General features: G+C 52.7%; 1 protein-coding gene across 4 annotated transcripts in view; it reads right to left on the bottom strand.

Annotated features, from left to right (window-relative positions):
• IMPDH1 (inosine monophosphate dehydrogenase 1) overlaps window positions 1-19,947 on the bottom strand; it is a 64,892-nt gene that overhangs the window by 39,674 nt on the left and 5,271 nt on the right. For 2 of the 4 annotated variants that reach the window (XM_081210217.1, XM_081210216.1), the window contains exons 1-2: window positions 4,218-4,320; window positions 3,816-3,914 (exon numbers count right to left, since the gene is read on the bottom strand). In XM_081210217.1, coding sequence (XP_081066343.1) covers window positions 3,816-3,914; window positions 4,218-4,240 — 122 coding nt within the window. In that variant the 5' untranslated portion in view covers window positions 4,241-4,320. Of the gene's footprint in view, window positions 1-3,815; window positions 3,915-4,217; window positions 4,321-19,947 lie in introns of those variants that run through there. The other 2 variants (XM_081210218.1, XM_081210219.1) reach the window with 1 other exon arrangement.

Below are 19,947 nucleotides of genomic sequence, written 5' to 3'. Positions count from 1 at the left end.
TGGCGGTTCCCTCCCTGTGAGAAGTGAGGTTACAGGGAACCAGGCAGAGGGCCTTCTCAGTAGTGGCACCTGCCCTGTGGAACACCCTCCCATGAGATGTCATGGAAATGAACAACTACACAACTTAAACATCTGAAGACAGCCCTGTATTGGGATGTTTTAAATGGCTGATATTTTATTGTGTTTTTATATATATTGATGATTGCCCAGAGTGGCTGGGGCAACCCAATCAGATGGGCAGGATACTATTATTATTATTATTATTATTATTATTATTATTATTATTATTAGATGCTAGACTACGTAGGCCCTTATTGGCCTCATACAGCTATGGGGCACTTCTTATGTTCTCAAGGAAAAGGAGAACCAACAGGGTTCTAGGATAGTTCTGTAGGTTAGAGTGTGGCGCTGATAATGGCAAGACTGCAGGTAACAGACAACTGCCTAGAGACATCACCTTGCCAACAAAGGTCCATATAGTTAAAGCTGTGGTTTTCCCAGTAGTGATGTATGGAAGTGAGAGCTGGACCATAAAGAAGGCTGATCGCCGAAGAATGGATGCTTTTGAATTGTGGTGCTGGAGGAGACTCTTGAGAGTCCCATGGACTGCAAGAAGATCCAACCTCTCCATTCTGAAGGAAATCAGCCCTGAGTGCTCACTGGAAGGACAGATCCTGAAGCTGAGGCTCCAAGACTTTGGCCACCTGATGAGAAGAGAAGACTCCCTGGAAAAGACCCTGATGTTGGGAAAGATGGAGGGCACAAGGAGAAGGGGACGACAGAGGACCAGATGGTGGGACAGTGTTCTTGAAGCTACCAGCATGAGTTTGACCAAACTGCGGGAGGCAGTGGAAGACAGGAGGGCCTGGCGTGCTCTGGTCCAGGGGGTCACGAAGAGGCGGACACCGCTAAACGACTCAACAACAACAAAGACTAGATCAGGTTTCCTGAACTTGGGTCGCCAGGTGCTTTTAGACTACAATTCCCTGGTTCTGTTCGCTGGGGATGCTGAGAGCGATAGTCCAACAACCTCTGGAAAAGACCGAAGTTTAGGAAACACTGGACTCAATGATCCTCCCAGCTCTTCAATTCTATTACCGTATTTTGCGCCCCATAGGACGCTCCGGCCCATAGGACGCACCTAGTTTTTTGGGGGGGAAATAAAGGGGAAAAAATTTATTTCCCCCCCAGGTGCGGGGCTGGAAGAACCAGGTCGGGGAACAGTGGGAAGGCACGCTCTGCCTCCCCGCTGTCCCCCGAGCTTGTGGGGCTGGCAATGGGGAGAAGTGCGCTGATCCCGGGACTGCAGGCAGCTCTGTGCCGCCATCCCGAGCGGGGCGGGACTTCGCGCCCCGCTCCCGGTGGCCGCGCAGAGCTGCGCTGATCCCGGGACTGCAGGCAGCTCTGCGCGGCCATCGGGAGGGGGGCGGGACTTCGCGGCCGGCTCCCGGTGGCCACGCAGAGCTGCGCTGAGCCGGGGACTGCAGGCAGCTCTGCGCAACCCTCGGAGCCGGTCTCCCGAGGGTTGCGCAGATCTTCCTGAAGCCTGGAGAGCGAGAGGGGTCGGTGCGCACCGACCCCTCTCGCTCTCCAGGCTTCAGTGAAAGCCTGCATTTGCCCCATAGGACGCACCCAGATTTCCCCTTCATTTTTGGAGGGGAAAAAGTGCGTCCTATAGGGCGAAAAATACGGTAATCTACAGAGTATGCATTATTTATTTTCTCCCCATAAACGCAACGCTTGGGAGATACCTGCTGAAGCTACTACTCTTCAGATAAGAAGGACAAGAACTTAGGGAGAGGCTGCTGGATCAGGCCAGAGTCCCACTGAGTCCATCATCCTGTTCTCGCAGTGGCCGACCGGATGCAAGCAGGATCCCAGCGGCAGAGCATCTCTCCGCGGCTGAGATTTCCACCAACTGGGATGCAGCGCCATCCTGGCTGGGAGCCCCCAAGAGCCCCCTCCTTCTTGAGGATTACTTCTCCGGACCAGAAGCAGCCTGCTTGGAACTCACAGCCGCAGGATGTGGTCATGAACACTGGCACAACTTGCTTTTCTTAAAATAAAACGAAATGAGTATCCTAGGGGAAAGGGAAAGTCCATTCTTGGTTGCGAGCCCATCGCTGGCAGAAACGCAGCCTCCGCTATCTGAGTGACGGAAAACGCCAGGCAGCAACAGAGCAGCGTTCGGGGCCTGGGAGGCGGCTGGACTGCAGCAAAACTGAGGCTCCTGAAAGCCAGGCTGCACACAGTATTAAGGGCACCAGAATCTTTCTTTCCCTGCCATTGAAGCCAAAAGGCAGACTCAAACCTGAAAGCTGAAATTCTTATTAATAGATCACCTTTCCCCACCCAGGCCAGGACTCAAAGCAGCTACTGCAACTTTAAGCAGCACAGCTTACAACCCAAAAAGCTAAAGGCACGTCGAAGGTGAACGATTTAAAATGCAATGAAATGTAGAATTAAAACCACAGATCTGTTTAAAACGCAGATGGCGAAAACAGCGCAGGACTATCAGAAACACTTTTCTTTCCAAACAAAACAAAACTCAGTCAGTTCCCAAAGACCTGCTGGAAAATCTTCACCAACCAGTGGAAGGACAGAAAGGAGGGAGGCAGTCTGGCTTCCCTTAGCAGGGAGTTCCAAAGTTTCCTGGGAGAAGCCACCACCGAGAAGGCCCTCTCCTGCATCCCCACCCAGCAGGATTGTGAGGGTGCTGGGACTGAGAGAAGGGCCCCCCCCTGAAGATCTCAGAGCCTGGCAGGTTCGCCTGGGAGAATATGGTGGTTCAGACAGCCCAGGCCTGTCAGTATCGGGCTCTGGAGGTTGTAACCCGAAATTTGGATAGGAGAAACCCTTTCCACTCAAATTCACTCCAAGACCCGGACCGTGATGGAGGGGGAAGATGCTCCCAGCCAGACCCAGGAAGAGGAGGTGGTAGAGGCAGCCCATTCGGAATATTCTTGCCCTCTACGCACCTACCCGCCAACCCCAAAAGCTCAGCAAATTCCTCCTCCCAAGGCTATCACCAGGTTCCTCAATTAAGAGTTGACTAGGAGGTTTTGCGCAACAAACCTGCTTCCCCCGAAGATTCACTCTTTTTGCAAAAAAAGGAAAGCGATAAGGAAAAAAACACTTTGGAAAGGCAGGGAGGGATGACGCTTCCGTTGACGCAACTCCAAGTAACCTCCCCACAAACGGACTGGAATGAAAATGCATTGAATGGCCAACGCTGCCTAACGTCCCTGCACCCAAATTGGAACAAACAGCGGGGTCTCCTGCAAGCGCAGAGAGTGACCAGCAGCCCATTTCACAGATTTCCGTGCAGGAAAAGCAAGGCAGGCCCTGTTGGCAATTGCAGAGATCCACTGGCCGAACTGTTCAGCAGAGCCAACCAAGGGGTTCCCCAATAACATTTCTGCCATGCGCCATCTGCTCTTTGCAGGGCCTGGCCAGAGATTCTGATCCCGAGATTTAGGTTGGGCACTAGGTTGGGGTTGACTGCTTGGGGGGTGAGAGGGACACAGCGGACGGTGTAGGGCAGGGCCTCCTTGGGGACAGGAGGAGGACCCCTGCCATCCATGCAGGGGGCCAGCCAGGCATTCTGTGGGAAGGGGCTCCTTGCCATGGGGCGATGCCAGCCGTCTTCATCCGCCCCTGGCGCTTGGACAGGTGGTGCGGAGACGCCCTTCCTAGCCGGGGACCCTTTTCCTTGGGGTGTCATCTTCCGGGGGGCCCCCAGGCAGGGTGCATGCGGAGGGACCCAGCTGGGAGCCACGTGGGGGGAGGCCCCGCCCCCCTTTGCCCCCCCTTACTTGTAGGTGAGTCCGTCGGCGATGGCGAAGAGCTGCTGCGCCGTCAGGCCGTCCTCGGGGACGTAGCCGGTGCCGCCGCTGATCAGGTAGTCGGCCATGCTGCGGAGGCAAGGGAGAGAGAAGAGAGGCCGTCAGCGCTCTGCACATGCTCGGGGGCCGCTTGTCCAGCCAAGGAGCCGCGGGGGCCAGGCGGCGGGGCTGGCCCTGCCTGGCGCACGGACGAGGGCGCACGGACGAGGGCGCACGGCGCCTGCCCGGGGAGTTGGGTGGGTGCTCGGGCACCCGGGGCGCCCAGGGGCCGCCGATGCCACCAGCAGCAGCAGCAGCCGCCGCCCCGGCCCGGCCCGGCCCGCTTCCTGCCTCGCCTCCTCTCCGGCCGGGCGCTCCCCCTGGCGCGCCTACCTGAGCGGCTCGCCTTCGCCCATGGCGCCGCCGCCGCCGCCGGGCCGGGCTCGCCTCCGCCGCCGCTTCCTCGTCGTCGTCGTCCGGCGGGCGGGCGGGCGAGCGAGCAGGCAGGCAGGCGGGCGGGCGGGCGGGCGGCTTCCTCGGTCCGCCGTTGGCTGCGCTCGGCGCCCGCCCCGCGCTCTCTGCGCCGCCGCCGCCGCGCAGCGGAGCCACCAAGCGGCGCCCAAGAGGAGGAGGAGGGCGGAGCGCGGGGCGAGGACAGCCCGGGAGGGCGGCTCCTCCCTCCGGCGAAGGAGGGAGGGAAGGAGAAGGAGGATGGGGAGGAAGGGAGGAAGGAAGGAGGATGAGAAGGGAGGGAGGGAGGGAGGGAGGAAAAGGAAGGAGAGAAAGAGGGAAAGGAAGGATGGATGGGAAAGGAAGGAAGGGAGGGAGGGAGGGAGGAAGGAAGGAAGGAAGGAGGATGAGAAGGGAGGGAGGGAGGGAGGGAGGAAAAGGAAGGAGAGAAAGAGGAAAAGGAAGGATGGATGGGAAAGGAAGGGAGGGAGGGAGGGAGGGAGGGAGGGAGGAAGGAAGGGAGGGAGGGAGGGAGGAAGGGAGGGAGGGAAAGGAAAGGGAAAAGGAGGGAGGGAGGGAGGGAGGGAGGAAAGAAGGAAGGAAGGAAGGAAGGAAGGAAGGAAGGAGGAGATGGAAGGAGGATGGGAAGGAAAGAAAAGGGGGGAGGAAAAAGAAGGGAGGAGAAGGAAGAAGTAAGGAGGATGGGGAGGGAGGAAAAGTAAAGAAGGAGAAGGGAGGGAGGGGGGAGAAGGAATGAAGATGGAAAGGAAGGAAGGAAAAGGAAGGGGAGAAAGGAAAAGGAGAAGGATGGAAGGAAAAGGAAGGAAGGAAGGAAGGAGAAAGGAAAAGGAAGAAGGCAGGGGGTTCCCTCTTCCTGGGGCCCAAGGAGGCCTCAGAAGGAACCCCCATCCATCAATTGTGCTCCCCCTCCCCCAAAGAGGAAGCGCAGGTTTTGGGTCAGGCAGGCGCCGCTCTTTGGGCAAAAGCAGACAGGCTGACAAGCAAAGGAAAGCTCTTTGGCCTCCAACCAGCAAAGGACTTAAGGGTCTGAGAACCCAGGTCGGAACGTCGGAGCGACGCTGGTTTTAACTGGGGTCAATGGGCAGGCAGCTCCCCAGTGAATCCTGGGATTGGGGAGCTGGAAGGGACCGTGAGGATCATCTAGTCCAGGGATCGGCAGACTTTTTCAGCAGGGGGCCGGTCCACTGTCCCTCAGACCTTGTGGGGGGCCGGACTATATTTTTGGGGGGGAAAGAGAGAACGAATTCCTATACCCCACAAATAACCCAGAGATGCATTTTAAATATAAGGACACATTCTACTCATGTAAAAACACACTGATTCCTGGACCATCCGCGGGCCGGATTGAGAAGGCGATTGGGCTGGATCCGGCCCCGGGCCTTAGGTTGCCTACCCCATATCTAGTCCAAGGCAGGAGTCTTTTGTCCAACGTGGGACTCAAACCCAGCAGCCATCTTACAGAATCCTAGGATAGGGTTACCAGACGTCCCCGGTTTCTGGGGACAGTTCCCAGATTCACCAATCTGTCCCCGGACAAAATCTGTCCCCGGAATGTCCCCGGATTTATGCCTGGGGACTTCCGGTGGGCAACATGGTGGGCGCCATGGCAGTGAGTAGCACTGGAGGTCCCGGCCACATCAAAGTTCCAGCCAGCCAATCCGCTGGCTGGTGTTGGGGCTATTTAAACCGAGGCGCAAGCCAGAGAGCTTCGTTCTGGCTCACTTCCTTGATCAACGCTCACCCCGAACTCGCGCAGAAGAGCCTGTGGCGCTCCAACGGGCTCTGAGCCACTCGGCTGCCTTGTTATGTACTGAAGTTCTCACCCTGGGCCAGCAGGGGGATACTGTAGATAGTTCAGGTCCACATATGCAAATAAGGGATCGAAAGTGACGTTCAGTGATTGGATAGTTACAGAAAATGGTTACAGTTGTGTTGTAGTGGAGCTCTATATAAGCAGGCTGGCTGAGCCCTTCAGTCCAGTTCTGTTCTGGCCTGTGAATAAACAAGAGCTGTTTGAAGAATCGCTGTGTCGTCTGATATGTTCACCCACAACTTAACATGCCTTGTGTGTGTGTGTGTTTTAATGCGTACCGTATTTTTCGCTCTATAGGATGCACTTTTTCCCCTTCAAAAATGAAGGGGAAATGTGTGTGCGTCCTATGGAGCGAAGACGCCATAGCCCCGCGACCCTCTCCCGGCTGGAGAGGTGACGCGCGGCTGTGGCAGGAGCCATAGTGTGCACCGACCCCTCTCGCTCTCCTGGCTTCCAAGGTAGCCGCCTGAACGCACCTTAAACGGCACCTTGTTTTAGAGGGGGGAAACAAGAGGGGGGAAATTCTCCCTCTCTCTGCGCAGCGCCTCCTGCCGCTTCGCTGAAGGGGCGCTGGGCAGAGAGGGGGAGAATTTTTTTTTCTTGTTCTCCCCCCTCTAAAACAAGGTGCGTCCTATTGTCCGGTGCGTCCTATGGTGCGAAAAATACAGTATTTTCCAAAGACCAGCAAGCACCTCTATTCAATCTCTCTCCACACACAACCCACCATCTTTTTTTTTTATTTGCATTTGTGTGTTTGTAGATGGGCTTCTCTGCCTGCCTTGTGTTGAGGTGTGCGCTCCACAACTTTGGGGATTCCCCCCCCCCAAAAAAAACAGGTCAAGAACTTTGGGCAACCCTTTTCTAAAACAATAAAACATGGAATTCAGGAAAAAAAGGAAAGAGAAAAAGAAAGTGTCCCCGGATTCCTTGAAAAAAATCTGGTAACCATATCCTAGGACTCAGCCTTGCGTATTTTAATCTTTGGAATGTTTTAAATAGTTGGGTTTTTATATTTTTTTTAAAAAAACCCTTCTGCTGGTTTTTTTTGCTTTATTCATTTGGAAAAGCGCTTTGAGGTTGTTGGGCCTTTTTAAAAACAAGTGGGATGTAAATCTTAAGGCTCAAATAAATCAATAATCAAGTTTAGAAATGCTTTTTAAATTTAAAAAAACACACATACTGTTGTTAGGCAGTGCTACAATTTGCATTTTGGGGCAATTGATCACTCCTCCCCGCTTTGTGGACAGCTTGATGAAGTGAGCTGTATCTTCAGCCGTGATAAAAGGGTTTCGGGTGCTGGAAATACTCTTTGTTGTTTTGCTGCAATGGATTTGCATGACTGCGCCGCCCCCCCCCCCGCCCCCGCCAATCTGATAATACAGTTGACCTTCATTCCCCAGAAGCCATGACAACTGCCGGGAGAGTCTCTTTAATATTATTGAGAAGCGACATGGTAAAAGTAAAGGTAAAGGGACCCCTGACCATTAGGTCCAGTCGTGGCCGACTCTGGGGTTGTGGTGTTCATCTCGCTTTACTGGCTGAGGGAGTCGGCGTACAGCTTCCGGGTCATGTGGCCAGCATGACTAAGCCGCTTCTGGCGAACCAGAGCAGTGCACGGAAATGCCATTTACCTTCCTGCTGGAGTGGTACCTATTTATCTACTTGCACTTTGATGTGATTTCGAACTGTTAGGTGGGCAGGAGCAGGGACCGAGCAACCGGAGCTCACCCAGACGCAGGGATTCGAACTGCTAACCTTCTGATCAGCAAGCCCTAGGCTCTGTGGTTTAACCCACAGCGCCACCCGCGTCCCAAGCGACATGGTATCCATCACCTAATATCGCGTGGAGGCTGGAGCAAACTTGTTCTCTCCTGCTGTGGAGGGTAGGACTTCAAGTTGCAAGAAAGGAGATTCCCACTAAATCCAGGATTGGGCTGGATGACCCTTGGGGGTCCCTTTGACTCTACAATTTCATGGTTCCATGAGGGTTCTTGTGATTATTATTATTTTGCTTTCCTGCGCTCAAGTCATGCGCTTGTGGAGAGGCCAGGATCTCCGTGCAGTTAATTGGCCTAATTGACCACGAGGTGCAGAATTATTCCAGACTGGCTTCCTCTGCAGCTAAATTCCTTCCTCACATGATTTCAGAACTTGCCGCCATTCAAGAATCCCTTTAATTTCATTTACGGATGTGAAGAGCCCCGGGGCTGGATCCTGCCAGTGGCCTCTCTTGTGCAACATCCTGTTCTCATAGTTGCCAAGCAGATGCCCATCCTGGGAGACCCACAAGCAGGATCCGGGCCGCCCTCTGAAAGGGCCATGGCTCAGGGAGAGGACACCTGCCCCGCATGCAGAAGTGGCAGGGGATCCCCAGTGGCAGGGGATCTCCAGGCAGGGCTGGGGGAAATTCCCTGCTTGGAAAATTCACTGCCAGTCAGAGTAGGCTCTACTGAGCTGGATGGATCAATTTATTACTCGTTCCATAAAATTATACACCTCTCCACTTTAAGGTGGAGCCAGGGGGGGCGGGGCAGGGACTTGAGCGGCTTCCGAAAACAATAATAAAAGTATCCGTAAGAAAAGTTCACAGCAGTTATTTTAAAACTTCCCAAAAGTGGAACTAATAATAGGCTAAAAGTAGATTAAACCACGGACGTGGGTGGCACTGTGGGTTAAACCACAGAGCCTAGGGCTTGCCGATCAGAAGGTCGGCGGTTTGAATCCCTGCGATGGAGTGAGCTCCCGTTGCTCGGTCCCTGCTCCTGCCCACCTAGCAGTTCAAAAGCACCTCAAAGTGCAAGTAGATAAATAGGTACCGGTCCGGCGGGAAGGTAAACGGCGTTTCCGTGCGCTGCTCTGATTCGCCAGAAGCGGCTTAGTCATGCTGGCCACATGACCCAGAAGCTGTACGCCGCTGGCTCCCTCGGCCAATAAAGCGAGATGAGCACCGCAACCCCAGAGTCGGCCACAACTGGACCTAATGGTCAGGGGTCCCTTTACCTTTAGATTAAACCACACATCAAGTTTCTAAACATCTGGGCGGGCTTGGCTAAACAAGAGTGCTTTCAGCAGGTGCCAAAAGGCGAACGATTCTTGATCTCAATAGGCAAGGAGTTCCAAAGGGGAGGCAACTGAGCTCTTACAAATGCGGACGGGGGATTATGGGCACCTGTAGCAATGCTAGTTCCACCGATTCTAGCAGCCGCGTGGGCACATCTGGGGCAGCAAATTGGCAGCCCATCTGAGCAGCCCAGGTGTTCTGTGCTGGCAAGGCCTCACCCTGTCAGCACTTTTGCTGCAGCATCCTGCACTCACTGCAGCCAAACATGATGGTCAAGGAAACCACCCTGAGTCTGACTGCAAAGCAAGGACCCGTGACTCAAGCCAGCTCTTCCCCTGACTCCTTTCTATCCGTATGAAAATATCAGAGGAAGTGAAATCAATCCGGCGAGCAAATTCTGCCCGTGTGGTTTGCATTTAATTTCCGTTTCAAACTCTTGCAAACCTTTTTGGGAGAGGCTTCCTGGGCTGCCCTGGCCTTCCCCTACCAAACTGCCACCACACACTTCCTCCTTTTTTTCCAGGCAGGAAAAGCTGGTCAGGTCCAAAGCACAACGTTTTTCTTGGCTTGCAAACAGGAGTTTCATTTATGTCCCCCAAGGAGAGTCCCGAGTTTGAGGGAGAAGTCGAGGCAGGCAGATTGCGTGCTTGGTCCTCAGGCCAGCCGCTCCTGGGCTCAGCACCCCTTGTCAAAGGGGCTTGATCCTGCATGGGGAGGTGCTGCTTCTTAATGCAGCCACAACTTTCAGTGTGTACACCCTGGCTGCGTGTACTCAGCACTGACACCAATGCACTCTGCGCATCCTCAGAGGCCGTTCCTTTTCTTTCCTTCTTGGGGTGAGCCCTGGCGCTGAAAGCCGCTTTTGGAGTAGAACTGATGCTCAAAGGGAAGCCCTAGAGACACTCCTCTTTCCTGAGGGGTTTGTTGGCCGGGAATGAGAATGAATTCCCTTAGGGAATGTGCCTACGGGTAATGGGCTCTGCCGTCCCCCCAAGAGCAAAGGCACCAGGAGTCCACTTGCCAGTTCAGCAAAACCACATCCAACTACATTTCGAGGTTCATGGGTCACTGGCCAAAGGGAGGCAGCGGAACTGAGGGAGAGCAATTTGGGCTCCTTCTGATCCAGGGCCTTGCCTTGACTTCTGTCTTGAACGCTTGGCTCTGCTTGGGGGTTGTTGTTGTTGTTGTTGTTATTATTATTATTATTATTATTATTATTATTATTATTATTATTATACTCATCTGGCTGGGTTTCCCCAGCCACTCTGGGCGGCTTCCAACAGAACATTAAAAACAAAATAAAACTTCAAACATTCAAAACCGTCAACCTCCTGATTGGCGAGTCCTAAGCTCTGTGGTTTAACCCACAGCGCCACCCGCGTCCCCTTTTTTACCTATAGTGGGGTTTATTTTAGGGGGCAGGCTTTACTGTAGGGCAGTGTTTCCCAACCTTGGGCCTCCAGCTGTTTTGGGACTACAACTCCCATCATCCCTAGCTAGCAAGGCCAGTGGTCAGGGATGATGGGATTGTAGTTCAAAAACAGCTGGAGGCCCAAGGTTGGGAAACACTGCTGTAGGGGCAGAACCGAGTTATCTGTGATGCAGTTGGTAAATTCGTTAAGTACTTTACTTACTTACTTACTTACTTACTTACTTACTTACTTGATGGGGGGGGGGCAACTGACCTCCTACATTCCCCTGCCTTCACCCATAGTGCCCAGACCTGGATGCAGGAGTCTTTGTGAAGTCTGACCAGGGCAGAATGGAGGGTACCTTGTCTTTCCTGGAAGAATTGCATCTGGCAGGACGATTAGGATGGCCGTCCCTATGCAGACACTGGGTTAAAAACAGCAGCGCATGCCCCTCCCGGCCTGTTTGCTCAGGGTCTCCTGCAATGTTGATTAACACCTTCCTCCTTGCAATGTCTCCCCTCCTTATTGCTGCAGCCATATCAATGGGCGACCTCTGAATTGTACCTCATTTTCAGGACAGTTCCTGCTCCAAAGAGAGGGCTTTCATCGCGGGGTTTTCTCTCATTTTTGTCCTTAGCAAAAAACTAAAAACATAGCAAGTTTGTAGCCAGCATACATGAACCTTCTGACAGTGCCTGCCTGGAATCCACAGGCAGGGAGTTCCAAAGGGTAGACACGAAAGGTTTGCACTCTTACAAATGTGGAGCGGGGTTTTGTGTGGCCCCTGTAACAAGGCCAGTTCTACAGATGGTCCAGCGGGCGCTGGTGGGCTAAACTGGTCCCAAGTTGTTAAGGACTTCCTATACCAGGAGTAAGTAACGCCTTGAAGCTGGCCTGGTAGCAGCTCCACAGCCTCTGCAGTAGGAAGCTGGCACCTGAAGACTTGAAGAAGCAAGAAGCTGCCCTTGGCTGCTGTGCCCCAGGAATGCCAACCATGCCAGGGACCCCACCCCAAAGTCCGTAGCAGGACAAACGAAAGAGGATGCCTCTGCTGCCCTCCAGTGGCCAGAAGGGGAACCCCGGGCCCACTTGCACTGAGTCCCACCAGCCGGTTTCCCCAGTGCAATTGCAATTGCCCAGTCACTGGAGAGGGGAATAATAATAATAATAATTTATTATTTGTACCCTGGCCATTTGGCTGGGTTTCCCTAGCCACTCTGGGTGGCTTCCAACAAAGTATTAAAATACAGTAGTCTGTTAAACATTAAAAGCTTCCCTAAACAGGGCTGCCTTCAGATGCCTTCTAAATGTCAGATATTTGTTAATTTCTTTGACATCTGATAGGAGGGGGTTCCACAGGGTGGGTGCCACTACTGAGAAGGCCCTCTGCCTGGTTCCCTGTAACTTCACTTCTCGCAATGAGGGAACCACCAGAAGGCCCTCAGCGCTGGACCTCAGTGTCTGGGCAGAACAATGCGCAGCCTGGGAGTCATTTTGGACTCACAGCTGTCCATGGAGGCACAGGTTAAATCCGTGTCCAGGGCAGCTGTGTACCAGCTCCATCTGGTACGCAGGATGAGACCCTATCTGCCCGCGGACTGCCTCGCCAGAGTGGTGCATGCTCTGGTTATCTCCCGCTTGGACTACTGCAATGCGCTCTACGTGGGGCTACCTTTGAAGGTGACCCGGAAACTACAACTAATCCAGAATGCAGCAGCCAGACTGGTGACTGGGAACGGCCGCCGAGACCATATAACACCGGTCTTGAAAGACCTACATTGGCTCCCAGTACGTTTCCGAGCACAATTCAAAGTGTTGGTGCTGACCTTTAAAGCCCTAAACGGCCTCGGTCCAGTATACCTGAAGGAGCGTCTCCACCTCCATCGTTCTGCCTGGACACTGAGGTCCAGCACCGAGGGCCTTCTGGCGGTTCCCTCACTGCGAGAAGCCAAGTTACAGGGAACCAGGCAGAGGGCCTTCTCGGTAGTGGCGCCCTCCCTGTGGAACGCCCTCCCACCAGATGTCAAAGAGAACAACAACTACCACACTTTTAGAAGACATCTGAAGGCAGCCCTGTTTAGGGAAGCTTTTAACGTTTGATGTATCACAGTATTTTAATATTCTTTTGGAAGCCGCCCAGAGTGGCTGGGGAAACCCAGCCAGATGGGCGGGGTATAAATAAATTATTATTATTATTATTATTATTATTATTATTATTATTATTATTATTATTATTATTATTATTATTATTATTATTATAATGGAGGTGGAGACACTCCTCCAGGTATACAGTGGGAAGGGACCCAAGGATCATCTGGCCTTGGCCAGGGAGGGTGGGGTATAAATTATTATTATTATTATTATTATTATTATTATTATTATTATTATTATTAGTCCAACGCACTGCAATGCAGGGATCTTTTGCCCAAAGTGGGGTTCGAACCCATGTCCCTGAGATTAAGAGTCGTCTCTGCAGAGCTGCTGTTTCAGAAGGGGATGCTGGAGGCTTTTAAGCAGAGGTTGGGTAGCCATCTGCCAGGAATGCTTCGGTTGTGATCTCGGCATTGCCGGGGGTTGGACTAGATGACCCTCAGGGGTCCCATCCAACTCTACAGTTTTATGGTTCTTTACCGGCCTGACTTGGCCGGCAGCCTGAAATAAGCAGGGCATGGAAAGGTGGAGAAATGCTCTTGGTTTGATTTCCACAGAGCAAGCTGCTGCTGCTGCTGCTACAAGAGCAGGATTGGGGCCAGGGACAGAGCAGAAACATCCCAGAAGCCCCCACAAGTCCCTCGCAGACCACCCACCCCCATCAGCCTTGCTCCTTCCACTGCCTTTCTCTCCTTTTTTCTGGGCTAAAAAGTTCCTTTAAAGGGGGGAAGTGGGATGGGGGAAGAGTTAGCAAAGCTTCGCTGGCCATTTTTAATGGTTTCCTCATTTATATCCTCCAGCTTTGCTCTGGGCGCCTCCCTTTATTGAAGCTCTTGCTGGTGACTCCATTGTGACCCACACTTTAAGCGTGCAGAGTGGCGGGGGGCTGCCCCCCCCATGGTAAATCTTTTCTAATGTTTCCTTTTAATGAGGTTCATCCCGACTTTTAAACTAGAGAATTGTATTCATGGCTGCCAGTTCCCTCCTCCCAGGGCGCTGCCTTGCTGCTACTTCCCTTATGTTTATTATCGTGCTGTGAGGGGGTTTTAATTCCTTATTCTTAGCTGCCTTGAAACACTTGTAAAAGACGGGATTGGGTAGATCCTGGAATGAATGAATGAATGAATGAATGAATGACTCAAGCCAGGGTTGAATTTTTGCTTCTTTTGATTCCGAATTTAAAGTGAAGCTGTGTGTCCACCCCCCCCCCCGTCTTGCACCCCAACAAAAAGACTACATTGAGAATTTCTCTCAGAGGAGTTCACCATCACCCCGTTGTGTCTCTGTGTGCATCCCCAACCTGGACGTGGCTTCTTCAGATAACTGGGCTGTGCCTCTGCATGGGGAGTGATCGGCCAAATGAGCCAGTTTCACCCTCTCCAGGGAAACAGCAGAATCATCTGCGTCAAGCACAGCCTGGGTGGGACAGGCCGGGGAGGCCAGCCCAGAATGGTGAATCACGCAGAGACAGAGCAGGCAGCCTCCTCTGAGGACCCTGGGATCGCAGGAGCCTTTTGCTGAATCCGTTCTCCTCTGGCAAGATGCTTGCTGGGCAGAGATCCCTGCTCCAGGGGGCAGCACTTTGCCTGCAGAAACGCATCCTTTCCGTTTGCAGCAACGTTGTCTTTGAGTCTTTGGCAGGAAGAACAACAAAGCTGTCACTCCTGGGACAGCGCAATTTATTGCGGCATCAACTTTCCTGGACTCTCATCTCTCCCCTTCGTCAAATGTATCCTGGGAGTCAGGATCCAGCTTCACCAGAAGACACGCACGGCGTCTTCTGAATGAGGCCTCTGCCTGAGGTTCTTTCCTTTGTGCTCTGTGTAGGGCTGTCCTCGCACCTCATTGCAGCCAGTGCAGGCTGCTGCAGCCCAATTGCTGACAGCAGCGAGGCCTCGTCAGTCTGTAACACCTGCGCTCAGAGATCTGTCTGCTGACTTGCTACTGGGCCAAGGTTAGTATACAAAGCCCCTGGGACCAGTTTGCTTACGAGATCGCCTCACCCCGCATGTGTCCACTTCACCTCGTCAATCTTCAAGAATTATGGGAACCGGATCCCCATCCTCTTGCCAGGCGGGTCTTGAAAGGCCCAGGAGATCCAGGAGGAAAGGCAGGCAGCCTCTCAGGCCCTGGGTGCAGGCTCACAGGCAGCAGAATCTGGTTGTGGGCCACTTCCCATTAGGCGCCACTTCCCATTAGGTGCAAATCCCTGGCTGCAATTTTTAGGAAGGAGGAAAGAGGGTGAGCCCACCTGGCCAGGTCACACCCTCTGGCTGGGACATAGGAGAAGAGTTTGCTGCTTGAACAGCCCATCCAGTCATCACAGTGGCCAAATACCTCCAGGGATCAAGATAGACTGCCCCTGGCCCTGGAGGTTCCATAAGAACACAAGGAAAACCCTGCCGGATCAGGCCCATCTAGTCCAGCCTTCTGTTCCCACAGTGGCAAGCCAGGTGCCCATTATGGGAAGCCCAGAAGCAGGATTTGAGCAACTCACACATCCCTGTCGTTTCCAGCAACTGGCATTCAGAAACATTGCTTCCTCCTGCTGGGGAAGCCCAGCCCAGCCGCGATGGCCAGGATCTTTCCTCCCAAAGTACCACTGAGGTGTCGTTCAGGGCCGACCTGTGCATGGCACAAACCACGTGCACAGTTAACCTGTGGAACTCCCTCCCACCGGAGGCAGGGACTGCCACCAACTTGGGTGGCTTCAAAGGAGGGTTGTACAAATTCAGGGAGGAGGAGAGAGGCTACTGATGGCTCCTAGACATGTTGGCTCAGCTCTGCTTCCGCAGTCGGACTGAGCAATGCTTCTGAATGCCAGAGATGGCAGGAGGGGAGAGTCTTGCTCCCGGTGGAGTAGAGGATCAGGTTTAAGGTGCTGGTTTTAACCTTTAAAGCCCTATACGGCCAAGGACCCTCGTACCTACGGGACCCCCTCTCCTGGTATGTCCCACGGAGGACCTTATGGTCTTCAAGCAAAAACATCTTGGAGATCCCGGGCCACAGGGAGGTTAGGCTGACCTCAATCAGAGCCAGGGCTTTTTCGGCCGTGGCCCCAATCTGGTGGAATGCTGTGTCCCAAGAGACTAGGGCCCTGCGGGACTTGACATCTTTCCACAGGGCCTGCAAGATGGAGCTGTTCCACCAGGCCTTTGGCCAAGGCACAGTCTGACCCCCTCTCTCCTTCTGTAATCCTCATAGGACTCTAGCCCAATGGTTGCCATTAATTTGGTTCTGAATTGATTTTAGAATGAACTGATTTTAGAATGTATTTCAATTAATTGATTGTGAATTTATGTAAACTGTGTTACTTTTACTGTTGTTAGCCGCTGTGAGCCCAGCTTCGGCTGGGGAGGGTGGGATATAAATAATTTTTTTATTATAATTATTACTGTATTGTCTAATGGAGCTGAATGTTGGGAAATCCAGAAGAGATCAAAGGAAGGACTTCTTCCCGCAGCAGGTTAAACTGCAGAACTCTCTCCAGCCAAGGAGGCCACCAACCTAGACGGCTTTCAAAGAGGAGAAGACGGGACAAACTCACTAGGAATGGCCATGAGCCACAACAGATACACTCTGCCTCCATGGCTGGAGGAAGCAATGTGTCCGGAGTGGGTCAGCCATCAGTCACACTGAGTAAGTGCAGGGGAAGGCTAGGGATGACTTGTGGTCTGATCCAACAGGCTCTTCTGATCCGCTTCTCCAGCCCTCCTTTCACACTGCAGGAGCAGAAAGAGAGTTTCCCTGTTCCGGCTCCCCTGCCAGCCTGCGCCCGCGGCTGAGGCTTGTGTACAGCTGCAGGCAGGCAGCTCCCCAGTGCCCAGAGCAGCCTGGCACAGTTAATTATGCCCCAGGAGAGGCAGGCAGGAAAACAGCCCCATGGCAGCTCGCCTTGTTTTCGTGCCGGGGAAGGAAGCCTCTCTGACGGCAGCAGAGGCGGGTGAGCCTGCCAGCCAGCTAGCCGGCCCTCGTTCCCAGACATGCGCTTGAGAAGAGGCTGCTGGGTCACCTAGGGGGCCAACGAGATGCCCATGACGGAAAACCCGCAAGCAGGATCCGTGCACAAGAGCCACACTCTCCCCTCTGGCGGTTTCCCACAACTGGCATTCAGAAGCACCACTGCCTCTGACCTCTGACCTCAGAGGTCAGAGCAGAGCCATTCTGACCAGGAGCCACTGACATCCCTCCCCTCTGTGAATGGGCCTAATCCTGTTTTATAGCCATCCCAATTGGGGATCATTGCTGCCTCCTGGGAGAGCCAATCTACGTGCCCGTTACCACAAGGCCTCCTCTCTCAGATGCTTCACTGATTTCGTTTGCTAAACACTGTATTTTTCGCTCCATAAGATGCACTTTTTTCTTCCTAAAAAGTAAGGGGGACTGTCTGTGCGTCTTATGGAGTGAATGCGCGGTCCCTGGAGCCGAATTGCCCAGGGGCAAAAAGCAGATTGTGCTTTCCTTTTCTTTTTTAAAGAGGGAAGTGGGTGTTGAAACAAAGCCGCTGATCGTTTGCCCATCAGGGAGAGAGATAAGGGACGCTAGAGATAAAGGAGGCTGCCTGGGAGGGGGGAGGTAAAGACAGCAAACTTGCAAAGGGGGGAAACAGGAAGACTAAAGCAATAAGGAGAGAAATTAGAAGAAAAGGAGGAGCAAAAAACTGCTCCAGCTAAGGAAAAGACACTAAGGCAAACAAGAGGGAAGGGAGTGTTGAAAGGAAACAGCTGATCGGTGGGATCGGGAGAGAGATAAGGGACGCTAGCGGTGGCTGCCTGGGAGGGGGGAGGTAAAAGCCTATGGATCCTCAGAATTTTTGCACTGGGTCACCCTGAATTCACCATCAGATCACATAGCATGTCCATGGCTTCAGCCTGCACCAAAAAAATCACGCACCCGCTGTTGCATGGGGCTGCAATGGCACAAAAACGTGGTTACAAAGCATGGATCCAAATGGATCCTCAGGATTTTTCACTGTGTCACCCCAAATTCACCATCAGATCACATGTCTTTAGCCACAGCATGAGCCACAAAAATCATACATCCACTGTTTCTTTTAGAATATTTTTTTCTTGTTTTCCTCCTCTAAAAACTAGGTGCGTCTTATGGTCAGGTGTGTCTTATGGAGTGAAAAATACGGTATTTGCCAAATACGTGTGCAATGGACACACTGTTATTTAACACTAGGTGGCGTTTGGGATTATTGCTTTTGACTGACAGCTGACAGGCAGTGAGCGGCATTTGATGGCATTTGACAGTTTCTGAGCTCACCCACCTTCCCCGAAAGCCGGATCAAATCTAGTCCAAACCGTTCAAATTCTGAGACGGGTATCAGATGCAAAATTGAGAAATGTGAAATGTGGGCAAATCTTCAAGGTGCTTCTGTTCTACCTGGAAACTTTTGCAGCACAGCTCACAGAATTGCAGAGCTGTTGAGTTGGGATGGACCTTCAGGGGTCATCTAGTCCAACCCCCTGCAATGCAGGGGCAGCAGCTAAGCTCTTGGTGACCTATTACTATGGAGGCAACCTGGCTGGTCATCCCACTAGTTCCCTCCTTTGACCTGATCTCTGTGGGGCCCCAAGTCCTGACCGGACACCACTTTGTGGGGTAAACTGCTTGGGATCTGAAGGGATTGGAAGCTGTCTGGTCCAAATTGGAAGAAGGGAGGCAAGACACTCCCTGATCTCCAAGGACCACCCTATTTTTATTACTATTAGCAAAAACCATAAACAAACAAACAAATAGAAAAAGGAAAATGGAAAAAGAAAAAGAAATCTTACAATAAATGTTCTTGGACTGATTTAGATCTTATCTTATATATAGTGAAATTATTTAGAAATCTAAGATTTATATACTAATGTAGTTATACAATAAGGTAAAGGTAAAGGGACCCCTGACTATTAGGTCCAGTCGTGGCCGACTCTGGGGTTGCGGCGCTCATCTCGCTTTACTGGCCGAGGGAGCCGGCGTACAGCTTCCGGGTCATGTGGCCAGCATGACTAAGCCGCTTCTGACGAACCAGAGCAGCACACGGAAATGCCCTTTACCTTCCCGCCAGAGCGGTACCTATTTATCTGCTTGCACTTTGACGTGTTTTCGAACTGCTAGGTTGGCAAGAGCTAGGTTGAGCAACGGGAGCTCACCCCGTCGCGGTGATTTGAACCGCCAACCTTCTGATTGGCAAGCCCAAGAAGCTCAGTGGTTTAGACCACAGCGCCACCCGCGTCCCAGTTATACAATACAATATCTTTAAAAAAGAGACATTGTTCACAAGATCAAGGGAGTGAATCGGACTTGCCATGTCCTTCTGAAGCAAGACTAAAAGCCTTGACTCGCGTGTCCTGGAATAACCGGGATTGGTGATCACTTTCCCAAATCAGCCCAAGACAGGCAGTCTATGGGCAGGAAACGGAAGCCCTCCAAGCAGCCCAGAGGTCTGGGGGCATGGGAAGAGGGAGGCGCCCCACCTTTGCCCAGGGGGAGCAGCAGCTGGGGCCGCCCCGGATATGCCTCTTCCCTGCTGTCTCTGCTCAGCCCATGGCAGCCAGGCCACAATTAGCAGCATTTGCTGCCTCGGAGATTAAGGTCTCCAACGTCACTCCTCTATCCTGCGGCAGAAATAGCCAGGAGCAGCTTTGCGGGGCAAGGGTGCACCAGAAAAAGGTAGGCATCGTTTCCGGAGGGGTCCGCAGATGCAAATGCGCTGTCCTGCTTCTCTTAATGTGTGTAGAAAGCAGAGCTAGAAGAAGCATGAGTTTGTGTGCGTTGGCAAGTCCATGTGCACCTCACAGTCTTCCGCTGGGCAGTAGGTATTCTCTGTCTGCCTCCCCACTTAACGCAGCTATAAGCTCCTGTTGATCTACTCAGAAACAGGCCTTGTTAGCATTCCAGCGTCTGACATCAAGGAACTGGACCTGACCGATTTGCGCGGCTCCAAATAAATTCTGGGCTTTTTACAAAGTTACTGAAGTGCGCTGTGCATTCGACACCTTAAGTGCCAAAAAAGGGACAAGGAAATTCTTGCTTAGAATGGTTCTGGGGCTGGGCATGTCACCAGACCTCATGGAGAATAGATAACATAATCCTGCAGGCGCTGGTGGACTCCATCCCCTGGTCGCCCTCCTAGTTTTCCATTGTCAAAGGCAGGAGGGTCTGCTGGAGAGCGCCCCCTTCCTTTCCTTCCCAAAAACCCCCCAGTTCAGTCCTGCAAAGAAC

Source organism: Podarcis bocagei (genome assembly GCF_964188305.1).
Source record: "Podarcis bocagei genome assembly, chromosome: 10".
Classification (NCBI taxonomy): domain Eukaryota; kingdom Metazoa; phylum Chordata; class Lepidosauria; order Squamata; family Lacertidae; genus Podarcis; species Podarcis bocagei.
This window is presented reverse-complemented; position numbering and strand designations above follow the sequence as displayed.